Source organism: Lepisosteus platostomus, chromosome 10 (assembly GCF_059453375.1).
Source record: "Lepisosteus platostomus isolate fLepPlt1 chromosome 10, fLepPlt1.hap1, whole genome shotgun sequence".
NCBI lineage: Eukaryota > Metazoa > Chordata > Actinopteri > Semionotiformes > Lepisosteidae > Lepisosteus > Lepisosteus platostomus.
The window spans coordinates 54,217,162-54,243,564 of record NC_142620.1 but is presented as its reverse complement, the minus strand read 5'-3'; the positions used below and the strand labels follow the sequence as shown (position 1 = coordinate 54,243,564).

Below are 26,403 nucleotides of genomic sequence, written 5' to 3'. Positions count from 1 at the left end.
TTTCAAAACCAAAAGTTGAGCATGGTTTTTAAATTAAAACACCTGTAGCCTGTTTCTCTGGAGTTATACAAGTATCTGTCACTTCAGTCTGATATACACTATAACAGTGAAGCTGTGCCTAAAACAAGGAAAACAACATTTTGGATGTTCCAGTTTATGCAAAAGAAAGGAATAAAACATTAACTTCCCAGATTTCAACTATTTGGAATATGGCTAAAAATCTATTTTATTACAAAACCACTTTGTTACACATCCACTGCTTTTGATCTTGCCAGGAAATTAGCTCCAACAGATTTGGCAGTCAGGCAGTCACATCCCCTCATGACCCATGCCTCGTCAACGAGGCTTACAAATATGACTCCATTAGGTATTTTATCCTACCTTTTCTATAACACTGAAACAGCTCCATACTCATGATGGGTTTAAATTACGCAGTATTTGCAATTTAGCTTCAACAGCCGGTGTTACATGCATGAAAGTTCTTAAAATACTGTTCAATTTCACCCAAAACGGACAGGGTTGCATTTGCTGGTGATAAAACAGTTCACTGGTGGCTTCCCGCAAGCCTCTCTTCCTCGACCCACAGCCCGTTGGTGGGAAAGACCGAATGAGCACCATCATCATCATCATCATCGTCATCAAAACTATGATACCGTAGACGAAGCAAACTCTTTTAATACAAAAATTAATTCTGAAAAACTGTAATACAGCCTTGGGTTTTTTTCTTAAGGAAGTCATGACAATATATGAAAAATAATACTATAGAGTGTACTGTTCTCTCAAGAAGCCCTCAAGTCTTCATTAGCAGAAGCCCAGCCCAGCCCACTTCATGGCAGTGGACGCTGGCTCCTGCGGAGACTCGCGGACTGGAAGGTTGGCTAACTAGGCGTCCGACGCCTTCCAGGGCCCACGAGGCCAGGAGGGACGACGTGCCGCAGGGCCGCGCGCGCCTGGCAGAAGGGGGGAGTGCAGTGGATTGTGGGAATGCTCGGCGTGTGCTGGAGGGGGCGTGGCCTCGGCAGGAAGTCACTGCTCCTTGCTGTCTGGCTCCTCCCCTTCCCCCGCCCCGTCCTCGGCGGCCTCCTTGTCCTCTTTGCTGCGCTTGTTCTTCTTGTGCTTGTGTCTGCGGTGGCTCTCTCCCTCCTCGCCGTCGTGCTGTTTCCTGGTTGGGTGACAGGAAACGCAGTAAAGAAACAACGCTGTGTTTTCCCCTGTTATTGCCCCAAAGGGTGGACAGCTTCATTTGGGTACTGTGTCAAACTCGGGTACGAGAACTCTTCTCTGCCAGATAGCAGCGCTCGTGATTTAAACTGCTCGCCGTGGACGACCCGTTCACCCCCCCTGTACATCACAACCGAATCCAGTTCAAGAATGAGATGCAGCAGCGTGACCACTTCCTGTGAGGGATATGAAAGTAATTACGACACGTCTGGACTCTTTAACCCCCGAACGACGGAACCGGAACAAAACACGCCCCCCCCCTCTTCCGTGTCGCGCCCCCCGCCCCGCGGTCTTACCGGCAGGAGGACTTGTGCCTGCCCCTCTCGTGCTCTGCCCCTACCCTCCCCCCTGCCCCGCGGTCTCACCGGCGGGAGGACTTGTGCCTGCCCCTCTCGTGCTCTGCCCCTACCCGCCCCTGCCCTGCGGTCTCACCGGCGGGAGGACTTGTGCCTGCCCCTCTCGTGCTCTGCCCCTACCCTCCCCCCTGCCCCGCGGTCTCACCGGCGGGAGGACTTGTGCCTGCCCCTCTCGTGCTCTGCCCCTACCCTCCCCCCGCCCCGCGGTCTCACCGGCGGGAGGACTTGTGCCTGCCCCTCTCGTGCTCTGCCCCTACCCGCCCCCCCGCCCCGCGGTCTCACCGGCGGGAGGACTTGTGCCTGCCCCTCTCGTGCTCTGCCCCTACCCTCCCCCCTGCCCCGCGGTCTCACCGGCGGGAGGACTTGTGCCTGCCCCTCTCGTGCTCTGCCCCTACCCTCCCCCCGCCCCGCGGTCTCACCGGCGGGAGGACTTGTGCCTGCCCCTCTCGTGCTCTGCCCCTACCCGCCCCCCCGCCCCGCGGTCTCACCGGCGGGAGGACTTGTGCCTGCCCCTCTCGTGCTCTGCCCCTACCCTCCCCCCTGCCCCGCGGTCTCACCGGCGGGAGGACTTGTGCCTGCCCCTCTCGTGCTCTGCCCCTACCCGCCCCCGCCCTGCGGTCTCACCGGCGGGAGGACTTGTGCCTGCCCCTCTCGTGCTCTGCCCCTACCCTCCCCCCTGCCCCGCGGTCTCACCGGCGGGAGGACTTGTGCCTGCCCCTCTCGTGCTCTGCCCCTACCCTCCCCCCTGCCCCGCGGTCTCACCGGCGGGAGGACTTGTGCCTGCCCCTCTCGTGCTCTGCCCCTACCCTCCCCCCGCCCCGCGGTCTCACCGGCGGGAGGACTTGTGCCTGCCCCTCTCGTGCTCTGCCCCTACCCGCCCCCCCGCCCCGCGGTCTCACCGGCGGGAGGACTTGTGCCTGCCCCTCTCGTGCTCTGCCCCTACCCTCCCCCCTGCCCCGCGGTCTCACCGGCGGGAGGACTTGTGCCTGCCCCTCTCGTGCTCTGCCCCTACCCTCCCCCCTGCCCCGCGGTCTCACCGGCGGGAGGACTTGTGCCTGCCCCTCTCGTGCTCTGCCCCTACCCTCCCCCCTGCCCCGCGGTCTCACCGGCGGGAGGACTTGTGCCTGCCCCTCTCGTGCTCTGCCCCTACCCTCCCCCACCCTGCGGTCTCACCGGCGGGAGGACTTGTGCCTGCCCCTCTCGTGCTCTGCCCCTACCCTCCCCCACCCTGCGGTCTCACCGGCGGGAGGACTTGTGCCTGCCCCTCTCGTGCTCTGCCCCTACCCTCCCCCACCCTGCGGTCTCACCGGCGGGAGGACTTGTGCCTGCCCCTCTCGTGCTCTGCCCCTACCCGCCCCGCGGTCTCACCGGCGGGAGGACTTGTGCTTGCTCCCGTCCTCCTTGTCGCGGTGCCGGCGCTCGCGGTGCCGCTCCTCCCGCTCGCGGCTGCGCTCCCGGCCGTGGTGGTACTCCCGCTCGTACTCGCAGCTCCGCTCGCGGCTGTAGTAGCGGTAGCGCTCGTCCTCGCTGCGGGGAGACGGGGCGGCAGCAGGGGTGACGTGGGGGGCCCGGGGGGGCTCCGAGCTGCAGCGGACCACCCTCCTCTTGGCACGCCCGCTGCGGCAGCTCCCTCAGACCACAGTTCACAGCGCTTCTGCTCTTTACCAACCTCTCACTCGCCCACACAGGAGGAAACAGTGACGCCACAGGGAGAGCAGGCTGAACGTCACTCTCACATCTGAACTGTCTAGACTAATGACTTACTAACTCCCGTCATGTCTGGACTGGAACAGACTGCCCCGTTGAGGAGTAATGAGCTAAATCCTGTTGTTGTTTTTTTTTGGCGCCTCTTGAGTACATTCGTTTTCCCGAAAGGGGCACCTGTGGCCAGATTCCCATCGCCTGCGGCCGCGAGCCCTCCCCTCTCTGCCCCCCCAGCCCCTGCGGAGTCTGCGGCCGTACTTGCTGTACTCGCTGGTGGTGGGGGTCCGATCTCGCTCCCGCTCCCGGTCTCTCCGAGAGCCCTGGTACTCCCAGTGTCCCGCGCTGCCCGCGCCACTGCTGCCCTTCTCCACCGAGGTGACCCAAGGCGTGAGCGAGGTCGAGATGGGAGGGTAGCTGACGAAGCTGGAGTCTGTGGGGAGAGAGACAAGAGACAAGAGAGTTCTGGTTCTGGAGCTCGGCTCGCCGGGGTCCCCTCCGCGTCTAGAGGCCCACGGGGGACGAGGTTCTTACAGGAACGCAGCCTGGATCACCAGCAGCACTGTGAAAAACGCACCGCGATAAAACAACCTGCAGAGAAGAGAGTTCTTCACAACAACACGTGCCTGGAGGAGGGGCCCCCGGTCAGTTTGGGACAATTTCATTCTTAATTCGGAGAACCAAGTCTTAATATCCCAGGACACCCCCTGTCTTCAAGTCTAAACCACTTGTGCTACCCCCAAATTTCCTGCTCCTCCAACCTCCGGTTTCTTTGTATTAACGACACGAACGAGAAGCCTGGGAAACTTGGCAGCCTGAGGGGGCAGCGTAGTGCCAGCGTGCCAGTGCAGCCTCAGCCTCCTCCACAGCAGAGGCCGACTCCTCGCCCCCCACAGATTGGCACCAGGAGCGACCCAGCAGCCTGCCCTGGGCTCCATGCGTTTTTTTGGAAGGAAAAACACACGCTCGCTGAACTCTGTAATGACAGGTTCCAAGCGTCTTAATGATTTAATTATAACCCTTTTGCCTTGGTGCAGATCTTTCTCACTGGAGCTACTGGAGGGAAGAATGCGCCTACATCACAGTGACGGAGTGTTTTGAATGTTCCCCTGTCCTTGGCCACATGCAGCGCCAAGAGGGTCTATTTCTATCGACAGCTGTTACAATTTCCCTCGGGCTTCTCCGCGATGAAAAATAGAAAATTATATATCGAGAGGCATCAGTAAATGAGTACGGGGACCAATATTACTTGCTGTGTTTTTAACATCCCCCAGCATGTATCATCCCCTGACTTCCCAGTGGACGCAGCCCGAGCGAGAGGCAGGGGTTCGAGCTCCACTCACCCCCGGAGCTGTAGCCGAAGGGAGGAGGGGGTCGGCTGCCGTAGGCGGAGGTCGGGCACCTGTGAGGAGAGACAGGAGGCTTGAGGACAGGGGCGCACAGCGCTGGGACACAGTGTCGCACGGGGCAGTGACACTCACCCGTCCAGGGGGGGCATGAGCAGGGCTGGGGGGGGGGCCATCGGTGGGGGGAACAGGCCTGAAATGATCAAGTGCAGCATGAGTGACTCCTTCCACACGCGCTACCACAGGACATCCAGGGCTGCCTCAGACAGCACCTGGGAGACGTCACACATGGGGCGCTAGGGGCTACCCGAGGCAAGGATCTCAGAATGGTCTAGCAGAATCAGCTTCAACAACATGGTCGAGCAGCTCGTTCCAGACACCCACCACCCTTGGTGCAAAGAAATATTCTGAGCCATAAATGCATCACCTCCTTATTTCACCACTACAAATGTCTGTTCAAGGAACTCTTTTGATAATTTGCATCCCCTGCCCAGCTTGTGATCCACACCCGTTCCAGTTGAATGGTTTCACGAGATGCATAAACCCAAACTCTCCCCTGGCCTGTGAAGGGGTATGGAAATCCCTTGGTCTACTGCGCTACTGTTACAGGTTGTCTAGGACAGGAGAGGACTCACCTGGAATGGCTGGTGGAGGGATACCTGTTAAAAAAAACATACTGTTGTCAAACAATCAAGAATACTGCTTACTGTGTTTTAACTACACCTAGTATGTAGTTAAACATACTCTCGAAAAGAGTAGGGGTGTAACCCCGGTGTCCTGGCCAAATTTCCAATTGGCCCTTACTAATCATGGCCTCTTAATAATCCCCCTCTATGAATTGGCTACATTACTCTGCTCTCCTCCCCACTGATAGCTGATGTGTGGTGAGCGTTCTGGCGCACTATGGCTGCCGTCGCATCATCCAGGTGGATGCTACACATTGGTGGTGGTGGAGGGGAGTCCCCATTACCTGTAAAGCGCTTTGAGTGGAGTGTCCAGAAAAGCGCTATATAAGTGTAAGCAATTATTATTATTATTATTAGTATTGTCATTACATTAGATTACAGTCATTTCTGCAGAAATTAGAAGTTAATCTTCACTAATGTTTAGTGTTAGACATGAATTTGAATTTTACTACAGTTTACTTCTCTGGTGCCATAAGGCTAATTTACCTGTCAACCCCTGGATTAAAGAAAGAACCAAAATGTTGCGGTATCTGTTACAACCTGTTTGTCTAAGTCGAAGTAAGTATGTAATTTACTGAACTAGAAAGCGGTGTAAGCACAATTACTCCTGCTTGTCTGACCAGTATTGCACTCCACAACAGAACAGTGGCTTCGCTTCTTCGACTTGGATCGTATTCCATAGCAACGGCCAAAGCAGGTCTGCCCACTGCACAGTCCCCCCGAGATGTGACCTCGTCAAATAAAGACCAGGCCAGGAAACAGCAGCCTGGGGTTCTCCTCGACCCCCACAGCGACCCTGCTCCGGCTCTCTCCTGGAGACAGGACGAGTCCCCCGGCCTCTCTCCCTCACCCATTCCCCAATCCCTGGCATGCTGCCGCACACAAGTGTAGCTGCGGGCTCTTGATGTGGGGTCCCCCACCTCTGTGCCTCTCAGACACCCTCTTGCCTTCCTGCAGCACTGAGGCACTGCGTGTTTGGAAGTTGCTGGCGTCCTCTGGAAACGAGCCCCTCGAGGCAGCACCTCCTCATCCTTCTCTGCAGTAAGTATGGCCGAACCGTTTGAGTGCGCGTGCATGCACACATGCAGAGACGGCTTCAGCGCAGGTGAACGGGCTTGAGGCTCCCAGCGGCCCTGCTTATTCCATCAGGCACAGATACGACACCTCCAGCCACTTCAGGAACCACAGAACCGCCCGGTGTCGGAGTGAGCGGGCCGAGGGGTTCAGAACCGCCCGGTGTCGGAGTGAGCGCGCCGAGGGGTTCAGAACCGCCCGGTGTCGGTGTGAGCGCGCCGAGGGGTTCAGAACCGCCCGGTGTCGGAGTGAGCGGGCCGAGGGGTTCAGAACCGCCCGGTGTCGGAGTGAGCGCGCCGAGGGGTTCAGAACCGCCCGGTGTCGGTGTGAGCGCGCCGAGGGGTTCAGAACCGCCCGGTGTCGGAGTGAGCGCGCCGAGGGGTTCAGAACCGCCCGGTGTCGGTGTGAGCGCGCCGAGGGGTTCAGAACCGCCCGGTGTCGGAGTGAGCGCGCCGAGGGGTTCAGAACCGCCCGGTGTCGGTGTGAGTGCACCGAGGGGTTCAGAACCGCCCGGTGTCGGTGTGAGTGCACCGAGGGGTTCAGAACCGCCCGGTGTCGGTGTGAGCGCGCCGAGGGGCGTGGCCACACCATGGCGCAGAGGGACGCGTGACGCTACAGCTGAAGCACTGCCAGTCCAGAAGCGCCTCAGCCGCTGAAGCCAGACCAATCCTCGGGGCAGGATCTTACCCGGGGGGTGGAGAGGCGGCGGCACGCTGGTGACGGGTGGAGGGGGGTGGAGGAAATGCGGTGGGGGGGCCCCGATGGGGGGTGGGGGGGGTCCTGCCTGGGGAGCAAACGCCTGGCTCTTGTTGCCATGGTCCCCCAGGACCTGCCGGCGGAAGAGGAAACGAGATGTTAGCGCCGCCGCAGGGCGAGCCCGTTGCAGACGCCCATGACAAAACAAACCCTCGGACCTCCCACGAGGCCGCGCAGGGAATCATCCCGCATCCCTGCCACCCCAAAACAACACTCAAAGCAGCCATTAATAAGGAAATCGCCCCGTTTACAGACAGTGTAGGGAAGAACACCGTCCGGCGCCTCCCCTCTCGTCCTGGCGCCGCCCCTGTGGGCATCACAGTCTCCGGCGGACCCCGCTCCCCCGGCGCTGGCACCTGGATGGGGTTCTCATCGGAAGCGTGCTTCTCTCTCCGCCGGCCTTCCACCCTTCGAATGGCCCCCGTCTGCCCTCCGATCACGTCGATGGTGCCCCCCAGCTTCCTGCCGAGGGAGACGGGGGCGACAGCGAGAAGCCGCTGATATCAGGAGTTTATTTTTAAGTGATAAGAATGGGTCTGAAGGAGACGTGGCCCACCGCCTGGGTGAAAGGTCGGGTGCCGGGCTGGCGGGTTACCTGTTGGGGGGTGGCCCAGCCTTGACCCTGCCGGGGGGCAGGGAGACGGGAGTGGGGGGGAAGTCGGCTTTGAACTCGGGTTTGATGGCGGCCAGGTCCACATCCTTCTCCAACACCGGCATCCTCCCCTGCTGGACCTTCGAGAGACAGAGCAGGGCTCAGAGAGCTCTCCGGAGCGCAGGCACTCCCGCTGGCAGAGCCGTCACAGGCTTCCTCAAGTCTCAACGCACTATGTTTAGATTGAATTAAAGCTACATGACTTTTTTTTTTCATTTTAAGAACCCATATCATTTCAGTTCGGAAACGCCCATCATCGGTCTCTGAAAAACGAACTCGTACAGAACGACTGCTTAAAACTGCAAATTAAATCTCGACTCCCAATAAACAAAAAACAGGAGGCACTTCTCTACACTAAGAGCTGTGGGAGTGTGGAACAGGCTTCCCAGCCATGCTACTGAAGCCGATACCCTGGCTTTCTTCATAGTACCCAGATCAATTAACTACTAACGAGCAATGGGCTCGAGGAGCTGAATGGCCTCTCTCTCACTCGTCAACATGCTTAGGTTCTCAAACCGGACACCGTGGAGGCTGCTGCTGGACTCCCGCGCTGCCCTGCCGGCCTCCGGGCTCCCCCCTGCTCCGCCGGTTACCCACCGTGATCTTGTTCTCTGTGGCGGCCGGGCCGGCCGGGTCCAGGCCCAGCTGCAGCCTGCGCTGCTTCTCGCAGTACGCCTTCCACGTGTCCTCGTTGAAGCCGTAGTTGAAATAATCCGAGAGGTCCGCGCCTGCAAGAGGGGGCGGCACGGGGGCGTGAGGGGGGCGGGGCGTGAGGGGGGCGGGGCGATCACGGGACGATCCCTACTCTCCCGCTAAACTCCTCTGACATCACCAAGAGAGTTGCGGCAGCGCTGTTGCGGTGCTGCTCTCCCCTCCCCCACCGCTGAGATTCGAACCCAGGATTCTCGCGGGGTCCCACACCCCCTCGACAGAGGCGGAGCTTCACACCGGCTAGACTTCATGGGGGGGGGGGGGGTGACGTGACTCCTGGGCGAGGCCCAGCGCCGGCCCCGGCACGCCGACCAGGGGCGAGGCCCACCTGGCCCATCTCAGCCCGCCCCCCCCGCCCCGCCGGCGCTTCCCGCGGCTGACCTGGCTTCCTCCAGGGCTTGTCCTCGAAGGAGTCGGGGTCCGCCTCCAGCGCCGGCAGCCCGTTGATGTTCCCGGTGGCCTCCAGGTCCACTCCCTTCGGCTGCAGCTTGGCTGCAGGGGAACAGGACAGGCGGGGTCACACCGCTGCAGCACATCCACACAAGCAGGAAGGGGCCTTCGTGTCCTACACAGCCACAAGGAGGCTCGGTGTTTCTGCGCTCAAATCTCCGGAATTTCGGGGAACGCCACACCTTCCAAGACCCAAGCGGAGATTTTCCAGGAGGCGTCTCGCTTCCCGCAGTGCTAAACCTTGCAGAGGAAGGATGACGTACCGGTAGCAGCTGCTCCGTATCCCCGTCCCGTTTTCAGACTGAGGTTCATCGGTGTTGCCCTGCGGTATGTGGAGAGAAAACAGAAACAGAAATGAGATGAGTTTATACAGATGAGTGAGCCTAAATAATGCTTCTTTAAATACCAAGAAGGTTTATAAGGTATCGATTTAAACCAGAATAGTCATGCTTATGATCTCAATAAAATATCAGTGTTTGTTTCTGGTACGGTAAATGCATTTAACGGAGTCCCTCAGCGACTCTTTTTTGGGCGCAGAGTTTACTGCCCTCTAGTGGTGGGTGTCGTCACTGACGCGGGTGATCACGTGCTCTTGCATGTACACACATGTATGACGGTGCTCCTGTTTTGATGTTGCCAATGGTGACCTTGACGTCATCCTCATCGCTGTCACTGTCACTGTCTTCCTCATCCTCATCCTCGCCGCTCTGAGCAACCTGTGGGACAAGAGTGTCATCAACCAGCTCGCCATTCTTGACAGCCCCTGCCGTCTCTTCATCAGTGGGTCTAATTGCAGGAGACCACAGCTTTCAGGTTTGGAGACCAGACCACAGAGAGGAAACTGCAGCTTAATGTTTCATGTCCTTCACCGCACGGGGGAGGGGCCCGAACGAATGAAACAACTTGCCAACTGGTCTGCTCTATTCTGCGGCCTGAGGGACTGGTGTGAGCTCTCTTCCGCTCACTATTCAAGCCCCCCTGAGGAGGGGGGTGGGGCTCTGGGGCTGCCAGCCGACGTCTGGTCCTGCTACTGGGTCTCCTGGCCTCCTCCTGGGTCAGGACAGCAACACGCACATCTGGAGCCAGGCCTCTCTGGGCACAAGGCGTGTCCCTGCCAGATGTCGGGCACAATACCACAGGCTTGCACGGGGTCAGAGGAGAGCAGCAGCAACGATCCCTGGTCTCAGGGGGGGCGTCATATAAATACTTTAGAGGACCTACGTTTCTTCAATCTAAAGCAAAGCAACATGAGAGGAGGTAAGTCAAATCTAAAAACGTCTGTAAAATCCTAAGGGGGTATAACACAAAGCCCAATACGGGGAACTCCTTCAGATTCCCTCCGTTTAGACACCACAGGGGGATTCATTGTGGATGCAGAATGGGTATCACTTCTTTGCACAAAGTGTTGTGGGTGTCTGGAACAGGCTCCGCAGCCAGATCATTGAGGCCCGCACTCGGGGTTCGTCCCAGAAGGGCCGGGCTGCAATTACACTGTCACATTGCTATTAAACAACCTCACATGCAAGACGGATGACATGGCCGCCTCTCACTGGAATGACCTCGTTGCAGCTTTGTTCAAGGAAATCCGGGCTAAAAACCATCAACAGTGCAGCACAAATATATTCCCACAAGACCAGCTGTCACAGCAGCCGACAAACATCAATCTGCTTCATCAGAGTTCAGGCATTAAGGGCTAAAATGCAGGAGAGACCAGAAGAGCTCTTTCCCATCTGCTCGTGGATTAACAAGTCTAAAAGATCTTGCCAGCAGGCACAGCACAGTGTCCTAGCAGGGGAAACACGAGGGCAGGAAACAGCACTGCAGAAGGCACAAAGGCATGGACCTTAGTAACTGCTGTCATTTCTGTTTTTTTTGGGACAAGAGAGACAAGGAAATTCCCACCTGGTCTGCGGTGTCCTTGTCCTCCGAGCTGCTGACGTGACTTTCCTGAGTGGAATCCGGGAATCTGGGAGAAGGAGGAAAGAACAGCTTAATCGCGCGACATCGAATTTGATCCCCCTTTCCTACAGGGATTGTCGCAGACACGCAACTGTTGATGTCATTTTCTGTCTGCTCTCCAATCGTCCTGTCCTGTGGTGTACACTCAGTTTGCCCCCTCCGTCTTCATTTCTACCCAGGAGGGAAGATACTGCATTCTGATCCACACCTGCCACTATGCAGAGTCTGTGTGATTCTGAATGAGGGGAGATGGCCACTTGTCTACCTGTTGGGGTCACTATAGTGCCATATAGTGCTAACTGCTCCCAACTGCAGAACCCCCTGTCTGCGATAACCGAAGCAGTAAATTAGAATTACACTTACTGCATCCTAGATTCTGTTTCTCACTTATCAGCTTATTCACTCTTAAGCATCAGAAGAGTTCGGGCTACAGCTTAGATCTGCATGCTGCAGTAGTTCTCCATCAGATGAGGCAATGTAGCTTTTACTGCCCATTTTCAGCCTCACTAGGAACAAAACAAGCTTCTCAAGACCAGTGTGTCATTACTGTCCCACTATCGCCTTCAGTCAGTCCAGTACACCCTAACATTCCCTTGCTTGATTGCTCACTTATCTACCAACTACCAAAATACCTCCTATTCAGAGACTATATTCGCAGTCTTTCCGAGACTGTTCTGAACCCGACAGTAAATGTCATTTATCATAATTACAGTCTTAATGCTGTTAAGATCAAGTAACTCCTGTGAACCCGACAATTCAAGATGTTAAACTTAAATCTGTTGCTTCAACAACTTGTCAGACACGTCTTATTATATTTTTTTTTACAGCATCTGTACATGTAAATAAGAGGTGATGTATTGTCCGTCTGTCGTCTGAGATTAAGGAACATTTCAAACTTTCTCCTTAACGGTAAGAAAGACCACTGCGTTTCTCTCAGGTTTCCCAAGCAATGTATCTGTATGACAATACAATGACATCGCTGTAGAGGAAACGTTATAGTTTTAATGGTGAAAATATCACCAGAACTGTCACCAAACAAACTGACGATATCTCGCCCATACTACTCTCACAAAAACCATGTTTCAGGGTGTACTGTGAGCCGTCTCGTACGAATACAGAGAAATTAAAATTGTAACATGTCTCTAGGTTATTTTCGTGAGGGATCGGGTGAGTTTTAAGTACAAACGAATGCGTTGCAATAAAAGATGTAATGTCTCTCATACCCTGGCGCCGGGTCTCCGGGTTGCTTCTCAGAGTTCTCATCTGCGAAAACACGAGTTTCTGGTGACACTCATGTATTATCATACATCCATCAGAAACTGGAGATAGGTTATTGATTTCTGGATGTCGCACGTGTACTGGTTGCTTTAAGTATTGCGACGATATTTCTTTCAAATACTGTAGTAAACAAGTGACCGGGATTGTATAATTAACCCTTCGCTTCGGACTGTTTCAAAAGAACTGCCCTCCGCCAAAGCGGATAACTTCTTTACACACGGCTTGTATGACCAGGGTCTTTACACTGAAGAAAGGAGGAACTTTTAAACAGCCGCAAATAAGCGAACGCGTCTCTCGGTTATAATTTTACCGTCTTCAGGATCAGCAGCCGGTGTGCGAACACTGTTATTTTAGCCTGACGTGTGCGGCTGTTATCACGGAACAACCTGCGATGCTTCAAGGAGCATCAGCCGGTTTCAGCGAACACACTGCCCAAGCGGATGCGCCCGAGCTAACGTTATTTTTTTCTCCTTTTACTGCGATATATATCCCCCCCAGAAGATCATATAATTAAGTAACGGAAGCATCCCAAACCGTACACGGGTCAGATCATACGTGCTTTAATAAAAAAGGAGCTGTATAGCTTATCTGTAGGCCTCGCGACCCCCCTATCCCTTCTTATTCAAACGAGCTGAGCAGAGGCAGGCTTGGCGTGGTTCATGAAAATATTTACCCCCGTATAGCCAGTGTTCCTCATCCTCCTCGGGCTCGACCCCAGGATGTGCTATCGAGCTCGGGGCTGAAGTACCCACCTCAGTCGCCATGGTCCCCGTCCAATTTAACAATTTTATTGCTGTTGGAAAAGGGGGCTTTGCATGACATGTCAAATTTTGGTGTTCCTATCAAGGGGGATTTTTAAGATCCAGCAGGGCCTCGCCATCAATTCATCGCTGTTGTTTCTTTTTCTTAATGAATAAAATAGATTGGAGTTTTTTTTTTTAATAAAAACTGATTTGCAAGAGGATTGTGATTCCTGCCTGGCTAAAGCTCCGCCATCGCTGGTCGGTTTCCTAAAGGAAAACAGAGCTGCGCTTCCCGCGGTCCTAAAGTCCCGCGTATTCCTCGAGGAGCGACTGCTTGGGAAAAACGAGTCCCAGCAGACCGGAGACTCCTGCTTGTCCACTGGGTTCCCCATTTCGCAGCAGGGACAACCTCACTGATGGGAGTTTTGCCACAAACCGATTGGTACCATCACTGTTACAAAATATTGGTAAGTGACAACATTTAAAGGTGTTGTGAAGTGAAAACACTCGTTACGAATTGGGGAGTGATGCGCATACCTCTTTGAAACTATTTAATATCTGCGTATCTTTAAATATGTTCTATATTATTTGACCATCATCTCGGAAAACGAGATATTGTTTGTCGTTTTCCCCGTTCTTTCCACAACAGAAGAAACTCTTTCAGTCTTCAACGCAGAGCAAAACACGAACACCTCACACCGATCCTGACGGAACACACAGACACGCTCTTTGAGATCTGTAGTTTTTATTTTCAGCTTTGAAATCCTGAGGTTATCGGCTTCTATTTCGCTGACAAGCATGACAGAGGTCTTTAACAAATTCCCACAGATACATCATTCTGGTACAATTTGCACATTTGCCGGTGCTGATCGTCGCTCCAGTTCGGTTTAAAGAACAGCTGTTGGGAAATGTGCAGTATGAAATGTGCTCTTCATTTCTGGAATCCAAATTCAATCAGGTCCAATGACTTTAAGGTCCTTCGGTCGTCCAGGGTTCAAGAAAACCACAAGTGAGCAAAACATCTTTCTGTCCCAAAGATCCTGTTGTTTTCCGATTGTACTAAAAAGTCACCGTGCACAAATAAGGGGAAAATGCTGTAAATTCTCAAAAAAAAAGTTTGCAAATGTTCTTTCTCCAAGCTTCATTTTTCATAAGACTGCTCCTCAAATAACAAACCCAATGACTGTACATAAAAACAGGCTGCAAACAGAACTTTAAACAAATGTATTTGAAAAAGAATATTTAAAAAAGTTATAAAAATACATTTTTACAACAAAAATTGAATCTATTCATTTTATACTCTTTACATAAAAGCTAACATATTGGCAACTAATTCGTGTGCATGCAGAATCAAGGTGGAACACAGCACTAGCAAAGAAAAGCAGTCAAGATTCACAGCTGTCATGCTACAGTGTGCACTATTCCTCTCACTAAAACAGTTCATATCGCCAAGTTAAATGTGGAATTATTTACTGAAACCTTGTTACCAGCTTGTTACCCCTGTCAGAACCCAACCCGTTGTGTAACAAAATGCTGTAAATTAACATTATTCACTTACTTGGCCGATGAAAATAACCTAAATCTAAACCACAATGTCAACAAGCATCGCAATGCCCATTTTCACCAACAGGTACAGTAGTTAAATAAAATGAGCGACATTTGCCAGATACTCCCACCCCTTGTTTTTACTGACTCTTATGTTCTTTATTTGACTATTTGATTTAGCACATTTTAAAAAGCGTCAGAATTGAAGAAATATTTTTGCATGAATTAGAAACGTCTTATGCATTGCACTATTAACGGAACTAAGGAAATACACTTCCTCTAACGGCTACAAGTGAATTAATTCACAGTCAGCGTTATTCACAAATAGCCTGTACTCACACAGTTCCCACACACTACAGGGGCAAGGAAGATCCGCTGCCAGAATAAAATCGTTTTGAATCATAAGGAGAAAACATGCAAATAACATGGAGTGAAACATCCGATAGATCATTAATGCAAAATCAATTTGCTTCACGTTCTGAAAGTAGAAATTCACCACGAACCCCCGATTCTTAGCTATAGGAAACACAAAACACACACATTAAAATAATTTAATCCAGTTTCACCGTGGACCAATGAAAACAGAAGTAGAAACCACTGAATAAACTGTTTCAGTGATCCTTAGGAATCAAGTCATGTTTAAAAAAATAGTACTGTCTCGAGTAGGAATGACACTGAAGAGAGCTCTGTTTTACTGAATCCCTCTCATCGCCTGGGATGATGTTTCATTCCTTTATTACAATTAGCCAAGCAGTCCCATGATTTATCTTTTTCCCTTGGCCTCTAGCACCAGCCTAAAGCGTGCTGGTAGTCCTTCTTCCTTGTCTTGTATTTGGAAATAAACAAGACACTGTACACAATGTCTGACCTTTCCATCGGACCTTAAAAGTCATTTTGTTTAGCTAACGAAAGAAAATGTGCAGTGTACACCACACCAGTGAAGTACTTGAGGGTACCGAGGAAGAAGGAAAATATAGGTAAAACTTGGAGCCTGTGTCTACAGCACAAGATGAGAAGATATGTGAAGAGTGAATGACTTTAGAAGCCAAGAGCAATTTTGTATTAATCAATCAACCGACTAATCCATTAATACAAAAGTCCATGAACAGCATGGATAACTAAAGCATATTTATTATCAATAGAAAGAAAATGTGGTACTTGAAAGTACAAATTCAACGATGTAAAAAAATAATAAAAAAAATCCCTAGTTGGCAAATCCCCATTTGACTTTACACCATCAGTACTGTTACAAAGCACACCCATGGAGTGACTTGACTCTGTGACAAGGAAGTGTTCATGTGAACTGAAGACAGTCCATACTTCTCCCCCAGCTGGAGAACTGCTACTGAAGTGCAAGTTTTCAGTCTTTTGTCTAGCGTTTATGTACATAACTAATATGGCTTGCTAGATAAATGGGTCCATATAAATAGCAAAGATACTTAGAAATCTCTTCATAAATCTACAGTACATTAATTTCTTGGCAAAACAAAGTATATTACATTCTGTAAACAATGGCATACCACACTGTACATTATGTGCTAAAGCACTATTTACAGGCTTGTTTCTTGACCTGTCAATATAAGGTAATTTCCAAAGTGCAGAAAAAAGTGATGCTGCCTTAAATATGCTCCTGCACTGCATTTGACATGAACTCAAACTTTTTAAGGTGATAATTTCTTGTAGTATGAGCGTCCAATTGATCTGTGGATTAATTTGCTCCAATTTGCTTAGAAATTAGCGATGGTGTTCCTCTAAGCTTTATTTGCAAAACACACAAAACACTCTTCAAGAACACAAAAAGAAGAAAAGGTTTCACATTTAAACCACCAGGTTTGAGCTCTTCGGCCGTGGCGCCACACCAGCTGGGTTTATGGAGGCGGATCGTCGAGTCGGCCGAAATGAGAAAACCGCCCCTTGGTCGGTCGGCAGAGGGGTCTGCCCACGTGCCGCCATGCCCCCATGATGCTCGAGTGGCGAACCCGGCGCGTCCGGCGACTCTGGGACGAACCGATTAAACCTCACGGATTGGAAACCGGCACGCCCCAATGCTCTGGTGTTATGGCCGTCTGAACATTTGCATGGATGATACTTCTGCAAGAATGAACCTCATGGCCAAAAAAAACCCACATTACTACAGCGTGGTAAGTGAATTCCCACGCCCAAGCGTGGGATTCTTCCTCTGGCCATGGGGGCGTGGATAGGTGTGCATGTCTGTGGCAAACCAGAGTTACAGGAAACCCATCCGGGGAGCACAGGACGGTATCAGCTGTTCGGCTGGGAAGCCACGTCCCCCCGTATCCGATAAGTGCCAGAAAAATCAAAAAGGAGTCCGGCTCACCGGAATAAGTACCTCGCCGAACAGGAATGCCAGGGGCCACCACCACGCTGGAATTCAGATTGCCGAACTGAGCACAGCGGCAATCCCTTCAGCTGTCGAGTCGAAGGTAAAACTTTGGTCTGAGCTCAGCGGCCAACCCCCTGTCCACGCAATCCGTGTAAGACGTTTGTCTACCAGGTGGAACCCCTTGCGCTACGAGAAATCAGCTCTGCCAGGTTTAACTGTATGAGGTTACAGCAGTCCGACGTGTCACTTTGCAGGTGACACAATATACACAAAAGCGTGTATTATATACAGGAACATAAGGGGACAGGTGACACGGGAAATGAGCTATGCCAGTCCCCTTACGAAACCTCATTTAATTCCGCAAACACAAGAGGTATGGATTGTGAGGTATAAGCAATATATAATGTATAAGCGTGCTTGTGTCTGCACCCTATCTTTGAGTAGGTTATTTTCAACAGAACTGCCTGCAGGATTTTTTGCGCACATTTAAAACAGCACCAGTGTTAAGGTTCTCGATGGCAATTACCTTTCTTGTCGTTTACAACTATAAGTCTCAAGTGCAACGAAGGGAGCATCACTTTATGCAAGAAAGTGTGCAAAATCTGCTCTAAAGCTGAAGTGACAGTGTCGCGTTTCTGCTGTACAAGGTACTAGGTTATTACAACACAGCAGCATAGACTGTCTGTCCAACACATCTACAAGGCACTAAGGATAGGAATGAAAAATCACGCAGCAGGATGTCCTGGGAATCTCTTCAGTCCGGCCGAAATATAGGATACTTGGGTAGGAATTCTATAAGAATAACCTGTGGGGAAAAAAAAATGAAAGTTTGATTGAGAATTAAATCAATACATGGCTCAAGCAAGTTTCTTTTAATTTTCAGAGAGACATACAACTTTTTTTTTCCTGTGGTATTAAAAGAAACAAATCTGTTAGTTCTGAGTAAACATTATGGGCGATTTTCCTACAACTGACCATGCTAGAAAAACAGTTTGCCCAACAAAAGCAACATAGATTTTTAATTTGCATTCAGTAATAAACTTTTTTTTCCTGTAAGTGGAACTAATTAAGCAAGTGTTCAAAATGGTGAGTTTTCTAAGGAGCTGCTGAAAATAAAGCACAGCGTTATATAATCGCATGTGCAGTTACACCAAACTGAAACTGTAGGTTTGATAACATTTTAGAAATTAGAATAAACTGCCCCATCATACAGAGATGCAGTTGCTGTTGTAATACCATTTACAACTATACGGCTGGAAGTCCTTGCTGGTAGACTTTGAAGAGTGATTATGATCTGTTTTCACTGACTGTCAGGCAAGTTGCCCTTCTGTGGTTATCCTTGTAAATTAGTGCTGCTTTTGAAGTCTTTATGGTTTCCCACTGATCACTGATTTTTACTGTACCAATTGTGCTAAAGAGAATGCCACTGACTCCTTCAAGATAAAGATAAAGGCTTTAAGATGTGATTAGATACACAGATAGATCAAATAATGGAAGTAATTGTTTCTTTAAAACACGAGAAGTAGAATTTGTCATTTCCTATTACAGGGCTTCTCACTGGTAGATAGCCAGAATGTTTTTAATATTTAAATCAACCTGGCAAATAACATACGAAAAAATAAAAGCAAGAAAAAAAATCAATGAGGAACTCACATATTCCATCATGTTACTGCTTTCACATTTCCTTTTACTTAACTTCCAGTGAAGACCAAGCTGGAAGAAAGAATAGAAAACAACTTATATGTACTGATCCACCCACTGTTATTACGTGAAAATGAAAAAATCTGAAAATTTTAATTTCTCAAGAGATAAAAATAATTCATTAATCTAAAATCAGGAGATTAATAGATGCAAAGATCCGAGCAATGCTAAACCTGCCTGATAACTGTACCTAGAAATGGTGTGAGATATTCCACCGGTCATGTACCTTAGCCCTGGCCAGCTCAACCCTTTCACTGGGGGTTCTGGAAAAGTCCTCTTGGTTGACTCTGTCAATCTGTTCCCTAGTGGTCGTCTCTGCTCAGAGCTAATCTCTAGCTTGTCAGTGCAGGACTTTCCTTGAGGCCAGGGAAAAGTATCTGTTCACTTTGCCTTGGATCAAATCTCGAGTAGCAATATCAATTCTGGAAAACAGCGTCCACATTGGTACACAAGCTTCTAAACGATGCGGTCTCCCATCTACCGACTAGAACAGCAGTACGGTGTTCAGCAATTTAGGAGCTTTCAATACCCTCTACTCTATTTTTACATAATAACCAGTACTTAATCCAAAGACAAGCAATAGCCTGATGTACAAAATGTAATATTTTTATTATGAGGAAACCATTACCGATTCAAAGACCAAAAACACATAGCGCAAGACACACACGCCTTGTCTACATCCATGACAAGTAACCCTTAGAAACCTATTGCCAAACATGTTATCCTTTAGTTTGATTCTAATTATTGTGTCCATAACCTTACCTAACCTTAATGAAAATAAGACCCATTGACCTATAATTACTTAGTTTAGCTGTGTTGCTTTTTATGGATTGGTGTTACATTAGCAATTTTCCAGTCAATAGGTATTTCCCCTGTCTTCAGTGATTGCTGGAGGAGTGCTGTTAACAGTCTATTAAAAACCTCTTTTGTTTCCTTTAGTACAATCTGGTCAAATAGCATCGGGCCCTGGAATTCTGTTTATCTTTAGTGCTTCTGCTGTGTGCAATACTTCTACACCTTCTGCATTCGCACTGTTTTAACACAGAACCTTGTCTTTGCAGGTCGACTGGGTTTCCCTGTTTTGGTCAAACTTTGCTGCGAGCTATCAATCACGTCTCGAGACGAAATACAGCAGTTTTTCTGTGTATGTGAGCTGAACTGCTGACCCCTCCCTCGATGGTTTAGCTTCTGTAGACTATCAACAGATCAGCCTCCAGGGAAAATAACTAAAGCTGGGTGATTTAAAGAGAGGCTACAGCTATGCTCAACATATGTCTACATATATTGCAAAACCTGTGAAGTTTCACGCTAATCTTGTTTTAACACACTTTAAGAGCTTCAGCAATGATGTCACCTCCCCTACCTGGGATGTCAGATATTTTCGATGTACACAAAGAAATGTTTTATTGTGCAGAAAATCTGGGTATTTATTCATTGCGGATGAGGCACCTTCTCGAAGATCCCAGTATCTTCTTAAAAATATAATTGGGAACACTACCAATGTTAAGCTGATAACAACAGCTCTGTGGTTCTTTTAGTCAGAACCATCAATCTGCAGTGAGTAAGCGCTTGGCTTACAATTAGTGGTAAACAACGTTAGAATTTATCACTTTGTACATCTTAAAAACATAGGATCAAACTACAGTTCTGCAGAACACTTGTTACAGATCACAATCCTTTTTAAAATAATCTATCAAGTCACCATGTAAACCATACATATTACATTACTTTTAAGACACCACTTAAACCAGTAGTATTAAGTTTTGTTTACAATGTCAATTATAATGTGTCGGTGTGTACACAGTGTGTGTGTTTGTGAGCGCTGGCAGGGGGGATTTTTAGATTTATGTAAGTGTGCTGTGAGACGGAAAAGGTTGGGAGGTTGAGAAAATTCTAACAATGAAGCACTAAATCATCTACTTCCAAAGGCCTGGAATGATTTAACCCTGATCTGTTAAATAGGTGACCTGTTAAATTAATTTAAAAATCATTTGTAACAGAAGTCACAACACGCTGAAGCCCCATAAGACTAACTGGACTTCAACTCTCCAGGTACCGGGTTGGATTATCCTGATGGAAATAAACCTGTGCTCTTTCATCACTGTTCACAGAACTACATGTGTATGTTAGATTATTTCTGTATACCCACCTTATGATACAATCTGTTATTTTCCCATTCTAATAATTTCTGAATTGATCTTCTTGTCTAGAAAAAAAAGAGAACATTTTGTTTAATATTTCTGGGAGGCTATGACTCAACTCTGTGTAAGTGTGATAAAAACACAACAGTGACAGCCTTCCACCTAGACACAGTCTGCAACGCACAGTCTTGCTGAAGCAGAACCGGTCTTCTATCTGCCAGGAGGACGGACCCAGCTGATCCCGGCACAACAAGCATCAGCAAGAAACTCAATAGTCTCACCTTAATATAAAGACATTGGTCTTCAATTCTTAAGAATTTTAAAAAACATCACAAAAACAGGATGCAGGGGATCAAGAAACAGTTTTTGAAGCAGCCAGCTATTTTACAGGCTTGTTTTTCCCCCTTTACCTTCTTCCAAACCAAACACAATCGTTGTGTTTTACATGCACATGCTTACACACAACATCGGAGCTGTGAATCAGTGATTATGTGTTCCACCACTAATGACACACAGATGTTTTCATCTCACCGAGCACGGAGCTATTCTGAATGTGAAGCCAGACTGCACGGAAGGAGCACACAAGATACAAACAGACGCCAGACATACAGGAGAGTCACGCGGATACTTACTCTTTTGTTAAGACAAATAACCGGCCACAAACTGCAGCCCAATGTGCAACAGCAGCAAAGACAACCACAGAACAACCACTTTACATTTACAGGCAAGTTTTTCTTCAAGCACGCATTCACGCGCCCCACGCTTGTCTTGAATTCTTCAGGAGCAACCTGCAGCAGAAGGTAGGATTGGAAGAACAATAAGAAAATTAGGAAAAAGTGGGATTTCTTTGTTTCAACGAAATGCACACATAGCAATAGTTATTTTTGATACTGGAGGGGTTGAAACACTGGAGGGCAAAAACACCTTGTTTTGTTTTTCTACAGTATCCTTCACTGTGTCACTGGACATCTGAACACAAGAGCACCTTTGCAATAATATGATAACACACGGGCAACGGCAACAACAGCAAAATAAAACCATATGTGCAGGGGGTGTAAAAAAATGCTGCCCCTTGCCTCACGATTCACCTCGATGCAAAATAAGCCAAATTGTACTCAAGATGCACCGTCTTCTTCTCTGATCTGATGTCTGGTAGATCAAAGGTAACTAAAAAAAAAGGTACATGGTTGCAGATGCTCTTCTGAGATCTGATGAAATCTCCAAATTGTATGTTTGTGACCCACTTGCCCAGCTTTTGTCTCTTCAGGCCACAGGGGGACAAACAGGAGAGATAAGCATACAGCCCCGCGGCTGGACAGTCCACACAACATGAATGGGTGCCCATTCCTTTCTGGGTATGTATGCTATAAAACAGGGGTCGTAATCTTTTATGACAGGATGCAAAGGTCTCTTTGCAAACAGCGAAACACTAAGTATAAAGCCCAGCAGGCCTGATCTGCACCCTTCAATCATCATAATCGTGACCTCGTCCATCACGTGTCACCCTGGGTCACAATACTGGAGGTTCCCTTTATTGCCCTGCACTTCCCCGTGCACAGCCATCCCCCTGTGGGCTTTTTGTGTTCAGGGTCTGGGGCCAGGAAGCTTTCTTTTCTCCTGCATGGTCCGGTCTTTCCGTTGTTATTTTGTCACCTGGAGCTGCACTCCCCTGCGCCCCGGTTTTTCACTGACATTGCCAAGAGATGGCTTACTCATTGACAGAGCTCAGCTTAAAACGCACTCCAGTCTCTGGAAATGTCTGTCCTGGCCCTGCCAAAGTAACAGAAACACCACAGACAGCATGCCATTTGCGACTGGGCCCATTTTCTGTTTCCTGCTGTGGTGTGCTTGAAATAATCAGCCCAAGAAACACTTGCACATAACACTTGGAAGCTGCAGTTTAATTCTAAGATGGTAAATACTGAAATATGAAAATGCCGTTTCCAAATTTCACGGCAATGATGGAACTAAGTCTATACTTTTAAACCTTATAGCTTCACTCATTCTTTAAAAATTAGGAAAAAAAATGTCCTGTATGGCATATGATACGAAGGACATAAGATATAGCAGCTGTAAAATTATGACTGCATTAGTTTCTTTCTTCGTTCTGTAAAGGTGAAAGCACTGGGAAAAATAATTATATAATATTCAAAGCTGCAGAAAGGTCAAGAGCCTTATAAATCTTTTCATTCATATATTTTTTTGTTTGCTGCTGCATAACCTTTAGCCTTGAACATTCATAACTTTCCACTTCCACAGTAAAGTAACGTAAAAATTACCTTTCCGGTAAGAACTGAAGGAAATTCGGTATCAAATTTGTTGCTCAAGCCAAACCTTTAAATGGGAAAGGATAAAAAAAAAATAACCGTTAGAGAATATGACTTTTTAGTCACAAAAACAAGACAAAGCTTTTATCCACAGTACTTTGCAGACAAAAACAAAGTCCTGAAAATGCCGTAAACGAGTTGTTAATGAGGAAAGGCCCAGAAACCAAAACCACAATTACAGTGACAACGTAAGAAAATGGAACAGCATACAAGCTGCACTTCTGTTCTCCAAGGCCTCAGTGTACTCTACCATATTAAGTCCATGTATTTCTAGAAATTGTCCTTTGGCTTAAATGCCTGGACTTGAAGAGACAGGATGGTGCCAGCTGAGAACCTGGACGTACAGCACCGCGAGGACCAGACTAAAACCCCAGTCCACCCTGCCCTGCCCCTTCTGCAGGCATGGGGGCTCCCCCCCGTACCGCTGGCCTGCTGTCGTGGACTTCCTGCACCTTCACGCGACTTTTTATGTTCGGCTTGCGTGTTTCGTACTTGACAAGCTTCCACAGCCGTGGGCAGTGGAGTACCTCCGTGGGTTCCAGGCTTGTCGGGATCTCAGCACACTGCTGCACGGTTTCTGCAAAAGCAGTTCCCGGTTTTCAGTTCACTGTAAGGTGTGTTTGTGAATAAAAATAATGCTGTGGTTAGTATTTTCATTAATATAGACCTTTACATGTAGGAGTAAAGCACTATATTAATGCAAGGGATTATTAACCATGGGATTAGTTACCAGCCTCTGCAGACCTGGTCTTTAAGCAACAGGAGCACCACAGCACAGCAGATCAGTCAGAGAAGTGGCACATGGCGTCGCCAATAGGATTTAACACCACTGAGGGCAAAGTTAAATATAAATTTGAAACAAGGAGCTGGCAAACACACGGCCGTGGCCGTGCTCAGGGCAGGCAGGCACAGGAGCGGCTGTGCACCTTATACGAGCGAGTTCACTCATCAGACTGCACTGCAACACAAAGTGCCTGAAGAGGATCCAGGATTGTGTTTCTGCCTTTGCCGATACAGAAAAGGAGCCGGGTGCTGGACCTACTGTACAAACCCCTCTCCTTTCCTAAACACACCGGGGTGATATTTCTTCCCGCATCTCACGCCTGCGGGATGGAGAAACGTGTGAGAGAGGACGGAAAAGCGCACACGTGCCTTCTGAAATGTGTGGCTCGGAGTGTTCTCGCGTGGAATGCGTGGACACCTGAACGCGTTGGTCAACACTGGACTTCAGCGATGCAGCTCGGTACCAAGAGACGGTGTGAATAATCCATGTACACACACACAACAAAACAAGCACACAAGACGTCGTATGACATATCTGTGTAATCATGCAGTGCTTTCAATATTTAGATGCTGTCGTGGAAAAAAAATGTTTCAACGGTGAAGTTACTTTTGCAAGTCGGCGTGCTTAATTGGTATAAATCACGCATAATAAAACAGAATGCACGGAACTGGGGAACACAATACGTCATCCACCCTTTTATATATATCCCTGTGGGATAGGCGACAGTGCTTAAAAACAACAATGGAGCCGTGCAGCCACCCTCCCTGCTAAAAAACGCCTGGCCCGCCTGTCGCCGGCGTCACCTTACAGGAAAGTGGCCGGTTTCAGCCTGGGCCTACCCACAGACCGACACAAAACCAATCAGAGCCACCGAACTCGGGTAACGACATAACCTCGAACTCCGCCGAGAAACGTCACAGTCCCCGGTTGCTTACACGGTGATGTGCCCAGCCCCGCGCATAATAACGGGCTCCGGGCAATATCTCGCCAGATGCTCCTCGCTCACCACCCGCTCCTCCTCCTCGTCCAGTTCATAGATGGTGTCGAAGTCCGCCATGTTGGGCAGTAGGACGCTCATGACGTCACCTACGCCGCCGAGAAGCGCGTCACTCGGTTACATAGACACGAGTGCGCGCTTCTTGCCCAGCAGGGGGTGAGTACCTAGCTCTCCTGCCCCGAGATCCCCACCTATTTGACAGGTAAAAATGCCCACTTAGTCTGGAGGGCCAACCGCGTCCGGACCTGTGTCTGTAGCCCCCAGTGATGCAGTTTAGGTTATGTGCACAGAGTCGCCCAGGTCGATAGCAGCCCATCTGTTTCTGAATTCTAATTCTGCTGCGATTAACACAAACTTATCAACCCACTGTGACCCTATTCAATAAAACAGCCAGGCACACAAATTCAGACTTTTTTTTTCACGGATTCGGCTTTGCTGTATGATGTGACCTGAAACATACAGAATTACACCAATCTGGAGAAATCATTAGGAAACACACATTTGGTTTAACATCTAGCATCTCTGAACATATTTACATGTTTAACCCCTCGATACACACACCCAAACATAAGGGATCTTGGGCGTCAAATAATAATAATAATAATAATAATTGCTTACACTTGTATAGCGCTTTTCTGGACACTCCACTCAAAGCGCTTTACAGGTAATGGGGATCCCCTCCACCACCACCAGTGTGCAGCCCCACCTGGATGATGCGACGGCAGCCATAGTGCGCCAGAACACTCCCCACACATCAGCTATCAGTGGGGAGGAGAGCAGAGTAATGTAGCCAATTCATAGAGGGCAGTATATAATAATATATAAATAATATAACAAAAGAAAATCACCCAAAGCTTCACACAGTATGCCTATTCAGGCAAATTCAGAATGGTGTACTGGGTAGGAAAATGTCTATTTGTTATGAACGCATGTTATTTAAACCCTAAAGCTTTCTTTTAACTCAATTAAAGACAACCAAATAGCACCAGAACCTTACACGTTGAAGGTTAATGATCCCAGAGACAGGACATTTTATAAATCCTGGGAACAACAATAAAAACGCGACCTTTGAACCACATCACGGCGGCAACTGCAGCTGCACACAGACGCAGCTGAAAGAGTGCAGCCACGACCCAGAATCGGTTAACCCAAAGTCCGTTTACACCAAAGTGGTCTTTATCGGCTTCCAATTCAATATTTTGATGTAACCAACACTAATTGTTTAACACATGCTTCATGAGGAAAACAGGATATTGTAAGCCAAAAAAAAACAAACAAACGCATTTACATTCCTTGGTAGTATTGGGAGAAGCACCAACACCACAACTGCGACAGCTCATTTTTGATACCCTATGCAAATACGACCATATTCCAGTCCAGAAACGATTTACTGACGCCAGCACACCTCGATTTAAAATCACTAGCTGTATTAAAGATAAGCTGGTTTACTGAGGCGTAATTTTTCCATTAGTGAAACAATTATTTTAGAAACTGAAAAGAAATATTAAACCGAAGAGCGGTTGCCTAAATTGCCAACCCACGATTTGCGTTCTTGAATTTTCGTTTGATTCTTTTTGTGCTTTGAATGTAAGCGGGAAATGTACTTCTTAAACTTAGTTTAACTTTAACTA

At 48.9% G+C, this 26,403-nt stretch overlaps 2 protein-coding genes across 5 annotated transcripts; both read right to left on the bottom strand.

The window, feature by feature from the left end:
• Positions 1-208: 208 nt before the first annotated feature.
• On the bottom strand, positions 209-13,226 carry LOC148654090 (pre-mRNA 3'-end-processing factor FIP1-like). Of its 4 annotated transcripts, XM_088597330.1 has the most exons (17): positions 12,864-13,225; positions 12,136-12,175; positions 10,856-10,919; positions 9,560-9,669; positions 9,217-9,275; positions 8,885-8,995; positions 8,390-8,520; positions 7,736-7,872; positions 7,497-7,602; positions 7,072-7,213; positions 5,260-5,283; positions 4,760-4,817; positions 4,622-4,680; positions 3,813-3,840; positions 3,540-3,711; positions 2,946-3,104; positions 209-1,162 (listed from the first exon to the last, which is right to left on the bottom strand). In XM_088597330.1, exons 1-17 carry the CDS (start codon positions 12,952-12,954, stop codon positions 791-793), a joined length of 1,863 nt encoding a protein of 620 aa, XP_088453456.1. In that variant the 5' UTR covers positions 12,955-13,225; the 3' UTR covers positions 209-790. The 4 variants fall into 4 exon arrangements, with proteins under 4 accessions (XP_088453456.1, XP_088453457.1, XP_088453458.1 ...); XM_088597331.1 differs by lacking the exon at positions 2,946-3,104 and having other exon boundaries at positions 12,864-13,226; XM_088597332.1 differs by lacking the exon at positions 3,813-3,840 and having other exon boundaries at positions 879-1,162.
• Positions 13,227-13,661: 435 nt separating this feature from the next.
• chic1 (cysteine-rich hydrophobic domain 1) lies at positions 13,662-24,872 on the bottom strand. The gene is made up of 6 exons (XM_088597323.1): positions 24,711-24,872; positions 22,944-22,998; positions 21,297-21,452; positions 20,673-20,729; positions 18,476-18,535; positions 13,662-17,627 (listed from the first exon to the last, which is right to left on the bottom strand). The coding sequence occupies exons 1-6, from the start codon at positions 24,851-24,853 to the stop codon at positions 17,577-17,579; spliced, it is 522 nt and encodes a 173-aa protein (XP_088453449.1). The 5' UTR covers positions 24,854-24,872; the 3' UTR covers positions 13,662-17,576.
• Between the last annotated feature and the right edge of the window lie 1,531 nt (positions 24,873-26,403).